Source organism: Leucoraja erinacea, chromosome 19, assembly GCF_028641065.1.
Source record: "Leucoraja erinacea ecotype New England chromosome 19, Leri_hhj_1, whole genome shotgun sequence".
NCBI lineage: Eukaryota > Metazoa > Chordata > Chondrichthyes > Rajiformes > Rajidae > Leucoraja > Leucoraja erinaceus.
This window is the reverse complement of record NC_073395.1, coordinates 15,649,072-15,662,667: the sequence shown is the minus strand read 5'-3', so window position 1 is coordinate 15,662,667 and position 13,596 is coordinate 15,649,072. Positions and strand designations below refer to the sequence as shown.

The window sequence follows — 13,596 nt, the reverse complement described above, 5'->3', positions numbered from 1 at the left end:
GACTGACGTGGATTGTTATTGTTCTGCCACTGTGCTTATTGCATAATTGTAGATGATCATTAAACCACCTCCGAAACTTTGTCTGTCCATTTCCCTCCGCTGATGTTGTCCGGCCCTCTGAGAATGCTGGGGTAACTCAGCGGGTCAGGCAGCATCTCTGAAGAATACCTCTCCTCTGACTGCGAGTCCGCGGAGAGGTATGAGAGGTACGTCACAGGTAGGAAAGATATACCTCTAGTTTCCCCTTCCCTGACTCTCAGTCTGAAGAAGGGACTCGACCCAAAATGTCACCTGTTACTTTTCTCCAGAGATGCTGCTTGACCCGCTGAGTTACTCCAGCATTTTGTGTCTATCTAGAGACCATGAGGTAAAAGGTAAGGTAAGGTGATTTCTAGGTACCAGAGGGGCTGATGATATGCGAGGATGGAATCGATGCACATCAGGCACCAGGTATGGCTCCAACTATGTATGGAACATTGGGGATGATAGTCCGACCATCGCAAACATGTAACGCAGCCCAAACAATGAGACCAACTTACCCAGCACAAGGTGGGCGAGGAGCCTAGGCTTTCCCTGCTGCTGTGGGCTCAGTTGTAGTGTTTACCCATACATTAATCAGCAGCAGACATCTTCAGCCCACTGCCTTTGGGCTGTCAAATGCAGGAACCTGTCTTGTTTTCCCACGGGCTCTGATTCAGGAGCCTCTAATTCAACATATCAAAAATGCAAGTCTTTAACAGCCTCAGTCATAGCATTTTCTATTGTGGCTGTTCAAAATGTAGAATTGTTAGATGTTAGTCAATAGATTTCGTACTCTGCGAGAGAGGTGCAACCCTTCAGTGGACAAGCCTGTCACATTTTCACACTCTCTTGCCTCTTGTCAGTGGGGCTGAGATACAAGCATCCTGGAGCTGTAATCACACACAAAATGTGCTGGTTGCTAAGCAACTGCGTTGCCGAAGACAGCATTAAAGCCGAGTCTATTATAGATTCAGATTCAACGTGAGTTTCACAATCTGAGACCTGGCACATTGCCAAGTAATTATTTGGAATGAATTATGTAATGGTTAGGTGATGTTGCCAGACTAGTAACCAGCCGGCAGTGGCTCTCTACTGGTTATGTTATGATATCACAGGGATTAAAACAGTGCATCGAACATAAAACGTGTATTCAAGAGAGAGTTAGATTTTGCTGTTAGGGCTAACGGAATCAAGGAATGCCGGCTCGAAAGGCCAAATGGCCAACTCCTGCTCCTGTTTTCTGTGTTTCTATGTTTCTGCATCATAGGAACAGGCCCCTCTGCCCACAATGTCTGTGCCAAAGTTATGCCGGGTTAAACTAATCTCAACTGCCTGCACATGATCCATTTCCCTTCATTCCCTGCATATTCACCTCTCTATCTAAACATTCCTAGAATTTTTGAAATAAAACTATAGTTACAACTCAGAAGGGGGTTGGTCAGCCCGTTGTGTATTTGCCACCCCCTAGTGGAACAATATCAGCAGTCAAGGTGTCACAAGAGACTGCAGATGCCAGAACCTTGAGTAAAAGAACAAACTACTGGAGGAACTTGGTGGAGTCGGCCAGAAGCATCAACTGTCCATTTCCCTCTCCAGATGCTGCCTGGCTCGTTGAGTTCCACCTGCAGTCAGTTTTTTCACTCAATATCACCAGTCCAATTCCCCACAACCCTGCAAATTATACTAAGTCCCTGTCCAATTCCCATTTGGAGAATGGATTGATTCTGCCTTTTAATGCTTATATGAATGGGCCAGTAACCAAAAGAGTAGCTCTGTGGTGGACATGACCAGGGTATGCTGCTAGACTGATAACCTCCTGGATTAGTAACCCAAAGAAAATCAAAATGATGATTGCAAAGCTGGAGCTGTGAACCAGGCAACAGAACTGTAGTTGTGAGATAAGAGTTTACAGCATGTAAGTGGGGTGGGAGATTGCAACCTTCATGTGGTCCGCCCTGTTTCAACGAATGCAATCAACCCAGCATGCACAATCAACTTAGATCAAATAGAACAAGTTGTCCTAAAACTTTAGGCTGTGCACGCCATTCGCAAGAAGAAGAAGCATGGAAGCAAGCCCAGTGGTCCACTCAACAAGCACAACCATCAAGAATCCCGTGTTATTCAGAGATGCTGTCTCCCCACAAGGTTATAAGGAATAGGAGAAGAATTAGGTCATTCGGCCCATCAAGTCTACTCCGCCATTCAATCATGGCTGATCCTGCTTCTTCCCATAACCTCTGACCCCTTTCAAGAATCTAACTATCTCTGCCTTAAAAATATCCACTGACTTTACCACATCCTTCTGTGGCAAAGAATTCACAAACCTCTGACTAAAGAAATTTCCCTTCATCTCCTTCCTAAAAGAACGTCCATTAATTCTGAGGCTATGACCTCTAGTCCTAGACTTTCCCACTAGTGGAAACATCGTCTCCACATCCACTCTATCCAAGTCTTTCACTATACTGTATGTTTCAATGAGGTCCCCCCTCATTCTTCTAAACTCCAGCGAGTACAGTCATCGTGCTGACAAACACTCACCATAGGTTAACCTACTCATTCCCGGGGTCATTCTTGTAAACCTCCTCTGGACCCTCTCCAGAGCCAGCACATCCTTCCTCAGATATGGTGACCAAAATTACTCACAATATTCTAAATGCGGTCTTACCCAGCCCCTTATAGAGCCTCAGCATTACATCCCTGTTTTTGTATATCGGCCCTCTTGAAATAAATGCTAGAATTGTACTGGAGGATTGAAAGTTAAGGGTTCATGATACCATCAAGTAGCCTAGAGAACAGTGCTGTTGTGATTTTATTACCAGACTAATTATCGAGGGAATAATATTGCATACTAAGTTCACTTGGTAGAGGTATCTGCCACTGAAAGGATTGAATTTGTTACCTGCCTTTAATTGCCCTTGAGGTGATGGTGACAATATCCTCTCTGAACTACTGTAGTCTTTGTGCTAAAGTGGATTGGAGTGATGTTGGAAAGGAAGGGTATGGATCCACCATTGATGAAAAGACACCAATATAAATCTGAGCCAGTATAATGTATGACTAGTAGGAGAACTCGTATGTTGTGCTATTCCCATGTACAGGGTGCCCTGTTGTTTACACAGTACAGGCTATGGTTTCAGATAGTGCTGTAGAACACGCCATGGCAAAATGCTGCAATGCCTGTTGTATCGGTTGTGTTCTACACTAGTAACCCGGAAAAGGATGATACAGTCTGTCAGCATAGCGGCACAGCTAGTAGATCTGCTGTCACACAGCTCCAGGTACCAGGGTTCGATCCTGACCTCCGGTGCTGTCTGTGTGGAGTTTGCACGTTGTCCCTGTGACTATGCGTGTTCCTCCTGGATGTTCCGGTTTCCTTCCACATCCCAAAACATGCGTGGGTTGGCAAATTGCCCCTAATGTGTACGTGAGTGATAGAATGTAGGGGGAGCTGATGCAAATGTGGGGAGAATAAAATGGGGTAGTGTAGGATTAGTGTGTGTGGGTGGTTGGTTGATGGTCAGCACAAACTCTGTGGGCTGAAGGGCCTGTGTCAGTGGTATATGACTCTGTGGTTATATTGAGAGACATAAGAAACAGAACAGGACCAACTCATTCAGACTCGCGAGTCCTCTCCGCTGTTCACTAAGATCTTAAATGACGACCCCATGCCTCAACTCTACCTTCCTGCTTCACTTCCGTAACCCTTCAATCCTCCATAGTCCAGCCTATCTCAATTTTGAACTAGTTACTGACATCCTCCACAGTTCACTGGTTTAGAGAGAATCGAACATTCCCAATAGAACAATCGTGGAACGAATGCTTGGCATAAAAACACACCTGGTTCATCAATGCCCATTGAAGACAATGCTGCCATTCTCACTATGTGTGGCCCGCATGAGATTCCACACCCTCCACCATGGCTGACTATTAGCTGCCCACTCAGTTCAGGGACAACGAGAAACGGGCAATAAATTCTTGCCTTGCTGGCAATGGTCTTCTGAACAAACAATCTGCTTTAATATCTTTTTGCACTACTTGGATTTTACATTACAATCATACAGTATAATTCACTCTGCTATTTTGCACTTGCCATTGTATTTATTGATGTATTTATCATTACTGTACATGTACTTTAGTTTAGTTTAGAGATACAGTGTGGAAACGGGCCCTTCAGCCCACTGAGTCAGCCCACTGACCAGCTATCCCCGCACAATAACACTATCCCATAGACATATTAGGGACAATTTACAATCTAATGGAAGCCAGCTAACCCACAAGCCTTTACGTCTTTGGAGTGTGGGAGGAAGCTAGAGCACACGGGGAAAACCCACGCTGGTCACGGGGAGAACGTACAGTCGGCACCCGTAGTCAGCATTGAACCCGGGCATCTGAAGCTGAAGCTGCGCCACTATGCCGGGTACCATTTGTTCTGTGAACTTCATGTAAACAAGGAATCTCACTGCATCCTGGTGTAAATGACAATAATCTATTCTAATCTAAACATCTTCCAGAAAAGGAAAGTGATGCTATGTTTTTTAAACAATGAAACGGGAGTATGTTACTGTGGTGTTCTTAGTATTGAACTTGTAATCCAGACAACAATGTTTTCCTCTTCATATTACCAGGCTGATAATGCAGAGGCTGGGACTGAAGCAGCTATTCTGCTGGCCCAGTAACTGAGAAAATGCCTGACTCAGTAAGCCTGACTTTCACAGCTGAAAAAATTATTTACATCGTTTTTAACGCTGCATGAAACAAACTACTAATATAAGTAAGTGTGACCATGAAGCAGTCAGAATTTGATCAATATCCATCCATTTAATTAGTGGTCCTAAGGGAGAGAATCGCACCATCCTGGCCTAGTGAAAAGGCAATTCAGTCCAGCAGCACTGATATTGATTTTTGATGCAAGCAGAGATCTAAGTTGCAGGGGATTCTGACACCAGTCAGCCCCACCATCAGCTGTTTAACTGGCCGATGGACAATGCATCCTGGCTTTGGCAAAGACACTCACATTGCAGGAATGCAAGTTTAAGCTGCAGTTGGCGAGCTGAGGAAAGGTGGAACAAGCTCGTGGGATAAGCTGCAGCAACGGAGAAAGTAGTGAGATCTAAAGGCACCATCATAGCTCTCACCGGCATTTTGTGTCTATCTTTACATTCAACTAGCTATTTTCCATATACCTTTGCAAAATCACTACATTGTCTTTCAGAATTGGCCTTCACTCAACAAGCCATTTTCTCCAATCTTACCTCTGGACTTTTTTAAAAGCAATGCTAATTCTAACTGAATTATAATCATTACTCCAAGAACGCTCCCCACTTAGATTCCTTTCCGCTGCCCAGCATCAATCCCTAACAATGTTTCTAGACCCTCTTTTGTTGGGCATGCAACAGACTGGCCATAACAAAATTCTCCTGTAGATAATTTAACGATGAACTGCCATCGCTGTCCTTACACTGACTGTATCTTGGATAACAATAGGTAATAGTAAGATTAAACGAGAACTTACCAGTTTGAAGTTTGATCTTTATTATATGAGTAGTTACGATGAGGGATTATGTGAAGACCCCGCCAGCACGCATGCTCGACATTCTTCAAAGCAGCGGTGTGGAATCACAGAAAACACAGTAATTGAAATAAACATAGTAAAGTCATTGTCAATGAAATAAACATAGTCAAGATAAGAAGAACTAGGATACCAGTTGACCTTTATAATTGACGGCGGGAGCGGAGGGCACGTAATCCCTCATCGTAACTCCTCATAAAATAAAGATCAAACTTCAAACTGGTAAGTTCTCGTTTAATCTTACTATTTTACTTCGGAGTCACGCGAGTGACTACGTGAAGATTTTAAAGCTCTGTGATTTCAAACCGTGTAACAGTCCATGCTTCACTCACTGCCGAAGTCATCCAAGGGAGGAAGTATGTTATCGTAATCAAACATGAATTCATTTTTAAAAAACAATAACAATATTTATTTTAAACAAAGAAAAATAATGCTCCCCGGGCTTAAATTATATATTTGCGGAATTTAAAATCCTTTCTGCAAATAATACAGGTTTAGCAATTGGCTTATTATAGAACATTTGGAAAGTTCTTTCCGTGGACCACCCTGCTGTTGCCAGGATATGGTCCAATGGCACGTCCATATGCTTAGCCGCCAGTGTAGCTACTGCCCTGGTGGAGTGAGATGTAAAAAATGTCAGTATCCACCCCAGCAGCTCCCAATACCTGTCTGAGCCATCTAGAGATGGTTTGTACTGACACCCGACCATGTGGCTTTTTGTAGCTGACCCATAGTGCCTTTTCTCTCCCTCGGGATTCTTTGGTTGTGTTGCGATATTGCAGCAAATGAGTCATGACACATAAACGGGGGTCAGGTGGGTACGCCCGGAATTCCATAGTTAGTCCTGAAGTTCCCGGTCTGCTCTGCTTAACCAGCTCCCAGATGGTAAATGTAACTTGGTCAGCTGATATGACCATATTGTCCAGTCTGAGAAGGTGTAGGGACTGGACCCTTTGGGCTGAGACTAAAGCCATCAGCATTACCGTTTTCAGGGTGAGCTGTTCCAGAGTCAGGGATCTGGCTGGTGACCATCCCCTTAGAAATGACAGGATGACACTGACGTCCCAGATCTGGGTGTACCTTGGTCTAGGAGGGTTGGTATTAAAGATGCCTTTCATTCATTTGGCCACCAGCGGATGTGACCCTATGGACTGTTGTGCTGGTGCCTGCCACAGGTAGGCTGATAGAACACTGCTCGCACAATTAATTGTACTGTAACTCAGACCTTCATCGTAGTGAAGGCTGGACAGGAACTCCAGTACGTTCGTTATGGTTGCTGTTCTATATGTCGTCCCTGTTCTTGAACAGTACGCTTCCCACTTCCTGATGCTGGAGAGGTACTGTTTCTTGGTGGATTGTCGGTGAGATGCTGTCATCATGTCCACGGTCCTGTTTGACAGTCCCAGGTCCAATAATGGTATTTTAAAATTCTGCAACCCAACAGATTTATTCTGTCATGGCACGGATGACTCTCGCCTGTGACAGGGTGGACCAACAGATCTGGTCTCCTGGGAATGGTCATGGGTGGTTCAGTGACCATGTCAAGGACCACAGGAAACCATGGCTGTGTAGGCCAGTCGGGTACTACCAAAATACCTGAAGCAGAGTCCATCTGTATTTTGCGTAGTACCCGACTGATGAGGCAGAAGGGGGAAAAGGCATAGAAAATTCTCCATTGACAAATAAATTGATTCTGAACAATTTTCCCCAGTTCAGCGAGAACGCGTCCATCGCTGCTGCCTCAGGGTCTGGTTCCCAAGCGACATATGTTGATACCTGGTGATTCAGTCGGGATGCGAAGAGGTCGATATCTGGTGTTCCATATTGCTTTGTAATTTCAGCAAATACTTTGGGGTTTAACATCCATTCGGTGTTATCATTGAATTTTCTTGACCTGGTGTCTGCCACTGTATTAAGCTTACCTGGTAGGTAATTGCTGATAGCCAAATATGTCTGTCGACACACCATTGCCAGATTGTGTTGACCAGATTATCACATGATATCGATTTTATCCCGCCCATATGATTAATATAGGCCACCACTGTGGTATTGTCAATTTGTAGGCGGACATGCAAATGGTGCATAGCTGAACAGTAAGCTTTGAGCCCATAAAACGCACCCAACATTTCCAAATAGTTTATACCCAGTGTCTGTAGTAGTGATGATTCTTGTATGTTCCATCTACCACCCGTACTAGATATAGTGTTAGTTGCTCCCCAGCCTTGAGCACTAGCATCCGTTTGTATCGTGAATGTTGGGTTATTGATAACGATGGGGCTGGAACTATGCCGAATGTTTACTTTCCACCATTGTAATTCTGATATTCCTTTATCTGGTAATTTCATGGTTTGGTCAAAATGACCTGCATGTTGTTTTAGCGCTTGCACCTTTGCTCTTTGTAAGTTTTGGTAATGCAAAGGTCCAAGCTAGGTAGCTGGAAATGCTGCTACTAATTTCCCAATTACTCTTGCCACCTGTCGAATAGTTGGTTGATTGGTAATCATTAATTTGTTGCAGGCTTGTGCCAATTCTGCTGCTTTTTCTTTTGGCAACATTACAGACATGTGGACTGAGTTAATTGTGAATCCCAGCTAGTCCATGCCAGAAGGTTCTCCTCTGAAATCAATTGTTTGGCAGTAACAAATTTTTCCATTTTGAAATGTATATACTTCAAAGTATTCAATGTCGTTAAGTCAATGATGATGCGACATTAGTATGGATATTGCACTGTTGTGGGTGTATATGCACTCCCATTGGCGGGCTAGCCCCATTTCCCGGAGCAAGTCCCGCATTTGCTCCATCAACCGCTCCATGCGGGACAAACGGTCACCTTTGCCTGTTGCACTGCGTGAGACGATATGTCACGCATGCATGCTGGCGGGGTCTTCACGTAGTCACTCACCTGACTCCGAAGTAAAACTGAAATTCTCAATTATTTGTGTCATGGTAGTTTTTCATTTGTCAAAAATGTCCTTACCAATTTGTTGAAGGATATGCCTTCACTCTACTTTATCTCCTTCTGATTACACCTCCTTCAGCTGGAGCAACTTTCACTAACTAACAATAGCCTCCCTCTCTCAGCACGCATCACCATCTCATTTGTCATTGAGTCGCCCTTGGTCTCCAGCCCTGCATAATCTCCACCTTCCGTGTTTGTACCCCATTACCAGCCCTCTTCTGGGGTCCTTCCCCTTTTCCTACAGCGTGGAACAGGCTTGTTTTCTCACTTTCCTTGATCCAGATGAAACTGAAACCTTGGGTCAATTTCTCCCTCCACAGAGGCTGCCTGACCTGCTGAGTATTTTTCTGTTTTTATTGAACGGTTGCCAGCCAGACGTGGCTACAGAATTAGACATTGTTCAGCTTGTGCATAGGTTTGGACATGAGGACATGAGGAGGAGGATTTTAAAATATAGGCACGGGATAATTGTGGGTTAGTGAGCAAATGCTGATGGATGACCTGGGGTAGAGGCAGCCCATACATGTGCTGAAATTTGTAAACAATGGTGAATTGGAGACACAAGGAACTGAAGATGCTGGAATCTTGTGCAAAACAAGAAGTTCTGGACTAACTCAGGTCAGTTGTGCAGCATCTGTGGAGGCAACATTTTGTTGATAGACAGCACTTTCAGTTGGCACCCTTCTCCAGTCTCATTTAGACCCAGGTGAATTGGATATTAGCCAGTGTAGTATTTGGAGTGGTTGAGCCAAGATACATCATGGCTGTGGGTTTTATCAGCAATTGAACTGAGGAGCAGGTGACGTAATGGAGGTAAAAGTACACGGTTTGGTGATATGGACAATAGTCAGCAGCCTCGGACCTCAACAGAGAGTGGAACTGAGGTTTCCGCAAGGATCGAAGACAATCTTTCCAATTATTAATTGGATAAATTTAAATCCATTCAGGATGTTGAAAGACAATGATACAATGGAAGGATGAGATACAAGCGTCTCTCCTCAGAGCGAGCATTACGTTCTGCTCAATACACAGTTGCAACGTGTTCTCCCAGCTTTAAAGGCAATTTATCAACGTATGTGTTTATAAGTTCTGGGAGCAGAATTAGGCCATTCGGCCCATCAAGTCTACTCCACCATTCAATCATGGCTGATCTATGTTTCCCTCTTAATTCCATTCCCCTGCCTTCTCCCCATAACCCCTGACACCCGCACTAATCAAGTTGCTCCTGAGTGTGGCTCCTGACTTAGCTGGAGGATTCCGAGAGACTGAGAAAGTGTGGAAGAAGATTAACTTCTTCCAGTGACCATGGATATGAGCTAAGCCAGAAAGGAAACAGGAGGCTGCATTGTAGTTTTATAAAAAGCTAAAGTGATAAATAATGAAAGCTTTCTTAAATTATTAAGCATTTAGCTTGTGTTGGTTTTAAGGCAGTGAATTTCACTGTTTTTATAACAATTGCCCTTAATTATTTTGTTATTTTCAGTTGCAGTGGCGAGGTTGGAGCTGTATAAATTGGTGGTGGGTGAGTTACTGTTAGTGCAGTTTGACATATCGGGTCTTGGAGGTGTTTGGTACGACCAGCCTGAGTTTTATCATTCACTGTTGTCACACGGGCAGTTTCTACTGGTGCAGGTGACACTATGGAAGGCTTCCAATTTGTTATTCGGTTATTCTCAGGAGGTGTCTGACAGCTTGTTTACCGGGAAGTAAAAAGGGCAGCTCCTGTTTTGAGTCTGAGAGATTTTTAGCCCATCTGAGAGGGCAACTAGGAGTCGACATGTCTGTGTGGAGGGTGTGGGCCTGGGCCGAGCCTGGGGCTCGAGTGGTGTGGTGGCTCCAGACTACTGGTGGGCAGTGGGGCGGGCGGGGGTCGGCAGAGTTCCTGGTGGAAGCCAGCAGGGGGCCTAGAGTAAAGAGATACTGCCTGACCCACTGAGGTACTCCAGCATTTTAAGACTGGGGTTACATGGAAGTCAATCTGGGATAATGTTAACATTTTAAAATCAAAAGTGAACTGGATGTAAGCAGAACACTGATTGTTGATTTTTGCCTGGATGGTCTCCTCACATGTGGTCCCCAGCTGATATAATCTGTCAGGACTCTTGTTCCCAGTCACCAGCGTCAGTTTTCACTTCCAGCACTCTGACATTTTTCTCTTCTCTCTATCGATAGTATTTGTGTATTGCTTGATTATATCCATGTATAATATTATTTGATTTGATTCGATAGCACACAAAGAAAAAGTTATCATGGTACATGTGACAATGATGAACTAATACCTACCAATACCACTACTGCTGTGGGACAGCTTACCAGTCCTCACGTTAGAGTTCCCACCAGTTATGTTGACTCTGCATAGTAAAGCAGGAACATAAATGAGGACAAGCAATGGGAGTGACAAGAATATTTTGGATAAGGTAGATAGTGTAGGAGTAAAGGCGTTTAACATGTATCTTATTACTTCTGCCCTAATATCCCATTGTTTCATCGAAAACCCCACTTGTACTTACGTTTCATCGAAAACCCCACGTACTTCTCTGTAGAGTAGATGGACTCAACCTCCTCATCTTTCCTGCCGGGAATCAGCCTAATAAAACCTGTCTGCACTGTCTCCCAAGCAGGTATATCCCTCCCTAAGTATCAAGACCGACGCTCTATGTGGTCTCACCACAAAGCCCTATATTCCTTTTGCAATGAATCCCAATGTTCCTTTAGCCTTCTAAATCATTTGTTGTACCTCCTTCCTGCCTTGCTCATGCAGACAGCCAGATCTACCTGGATGCCAAGAGTGGCAGAGGGAGATGGGACGACACAGAAAAAGGTGATGGTGTTGTTGATGGGAGGGAGGAGAATGAGAAAAAACCCCCACTGCGGCTGAGCCACGCAGGAGAAATGACATGCAATGTGTTTGACGAGTACCTCTAACGCCCTTTGTTTGTCTTCCCGCAGGTGTCCTGGACAGGTGTACGCCAATCAAATACCATTACTCCTCAGCTATTCTTCCGAAAAACCTTTCATACAACATTACAAAAACCATCCGGCAAGATGAGTGGCACTCCCTGCGTAAGTCCAGATTCTTTGTGCTTCCATGTTAACGACAGGCTGGTGATTGTTGTTATGTGATGGGATCTCTGTGGCTTGTGAAGGGAATGTGGGACATTTTTCTTCTTCTTGGGCAGTCTCTTGGGATGAAGGTTGGCTTACTTCCACTCTTGGTTCTTTGGGTCCAGAGGACCAGACTCTTCCATGGATGGGGCAGGAGTTGGCTGGTAAGGCAGGTGGCTGGATAGTTTGTGAAGGGGTGCGATCCTTCAGTCGTTTATACAAGGCATCTGTGTGCTCCGGACACATGGCCTTGCTGTTCCATCAGTACCATCCTGAATGCTTCTTCTCCACTTTGAGTGGGCACCGGCCACAGATTCCCCAGAATCGGTGGGAATCTTGCTTTTTTTTTTACACCCTTCAATCTCTTCCTCTGTCTGCCTGGTAATATTTTACCATGACAGTGCTCAGAGAAATGGGACTAGTTGAGAAACTGGAGTTGGATATGAAAATGATATGACCTGCCCAGCTGAATGTAACTCGAGTCTCAATACTGGGGATGTTGGCCTGGGACGCTCACTTCTCCTGCCAGTGAATGTGGCAGATTACGCAGAATTGTGGCATCTTTCTTTGCGATGTGTGCTGGCAATGGTCCATGTCTCAGAGGGTATAGTGTAGGACAGGGATCACTATGCTGTCGGGTTCGTGCTGGATATCAGATCTTGTACACACTTTCTCTCAGCTGTCACACTGAAGGCAGTGGGAAATTTGATCATCTATATTAGTCTCCGACTGGGGCGGTTTCAGAGAAGTTGTCCTGCATTTCCCATGGATGTCAGAAAGTTATCGTGGGAATTGTGGCATCTGTCTAATGCGATGGGTGTCTTGTAGATGGAGTCCAAGGCTCAGAGGGTATAGTTTAGGACAGGAAGTGACAATTGCTGTGGTGCGAGCTGGATTCAGATCTTGTACACATTTCTCTCATGCATCACACTGACTGTTGAGGGAAATTTCATCATCTGCATGGGTCCGCCAAGATTCTCGGCTTCAGAGAAGTTGTCCACATTTCCCATGGATCCGTCAGGAAAGTTTATCGTTGGGTGGGGTGGAGTGATGTATAATGGGGAGGGCCTCAGTCTTGTAGATGTTGAGTGTAAGGCTCATCCTCTCTAATGTTTCTGTGAATGAAGTGACAATTGCTTGGTGCGAGGCTTTTGACAATAGCCATCCATGTAATGCATCTCACTGTTGAGATACTTTGGTTGTGGGATTGCATGGGTGGGCCTAGGTTGAGCAGTTTTCCAGTTAGGGTTGATGGACTTCCATTCCTCAGAGATCTCGGTGAACTAGAAGGGTCAATTCACTCATTTCATTATCACTGTTACCGAGATGAGATTTCTAACTTTCCAGGTTTCTGCAATGACTTAAATTTAAATTCCTGGCACAATGATGAGATTTGAACTCGCGTCTCCAAATCAGTAGTCCAAGAATGCCGGCTGCTCGTCCACTAATCTACCGTTCACTGTTACTAGTGTAGATGGCTGAAGCAGATAACCGTGACTGAGTGTCCTGATCTCCGTCTGATCGCCTGCATCCATCCCCTTGCTTCCCTAAGGCACTGAAACCCCGAGCCCTCTCCATGTAATCCCAGACACAGTCTACACTGTGGCATGGCTGGGGTGTTGCAGTGGCGCAGCCAGCAGAGCTTCTCCTTCACAGCTCCCGCAACCTGGCTTCAGTCTGGGATCTCTGGTGAGGAGTTTGCATGTTTGACCTGTGACCGTGTGGGTTCACTCTGGGTGCTCTGCTTTCCTCCCTCATCCCGAAGATGTTCAGGTTTAGTAGGTTACTTGACCACTGTGAATTGCCCCAGGTGTGTAGGCGAATGGTACAACCTGGAGGTTGATGGGAATGCGGGGAGAATTAAATGGGATTAATGTAAGATTTAGTGTAAATGAGAGTTTAATAATTAAAGTGGACTCAGTGGGCCTCGGGGTCTTTTTCT

The 13,596-nt window shown here is 44.9% G+C and overlaps 1 protein-coding gene across 1 annotated transcript in view; it reads left to right on the top strand.

Annotated features, from left to right (window-relative positions):
* Positions 1-13,596, top strand: part of tmem178bb (transmembrane protein 178Bb) — a 241,499-nt gene that overhangs the window by 55,819 nt on the left and 172,084 nt on the right. The window contains exon 2 of the mRNA XM_055650372.1: positions 11,499-11,612. Within this exon, the coding sequence (XP_055506347.1) occupies positions 11,499-11,612 (114 nt within the window). The remainder of the gene's footprint in view (positions 1-11,498; positions 11,613-13,596) is intronic.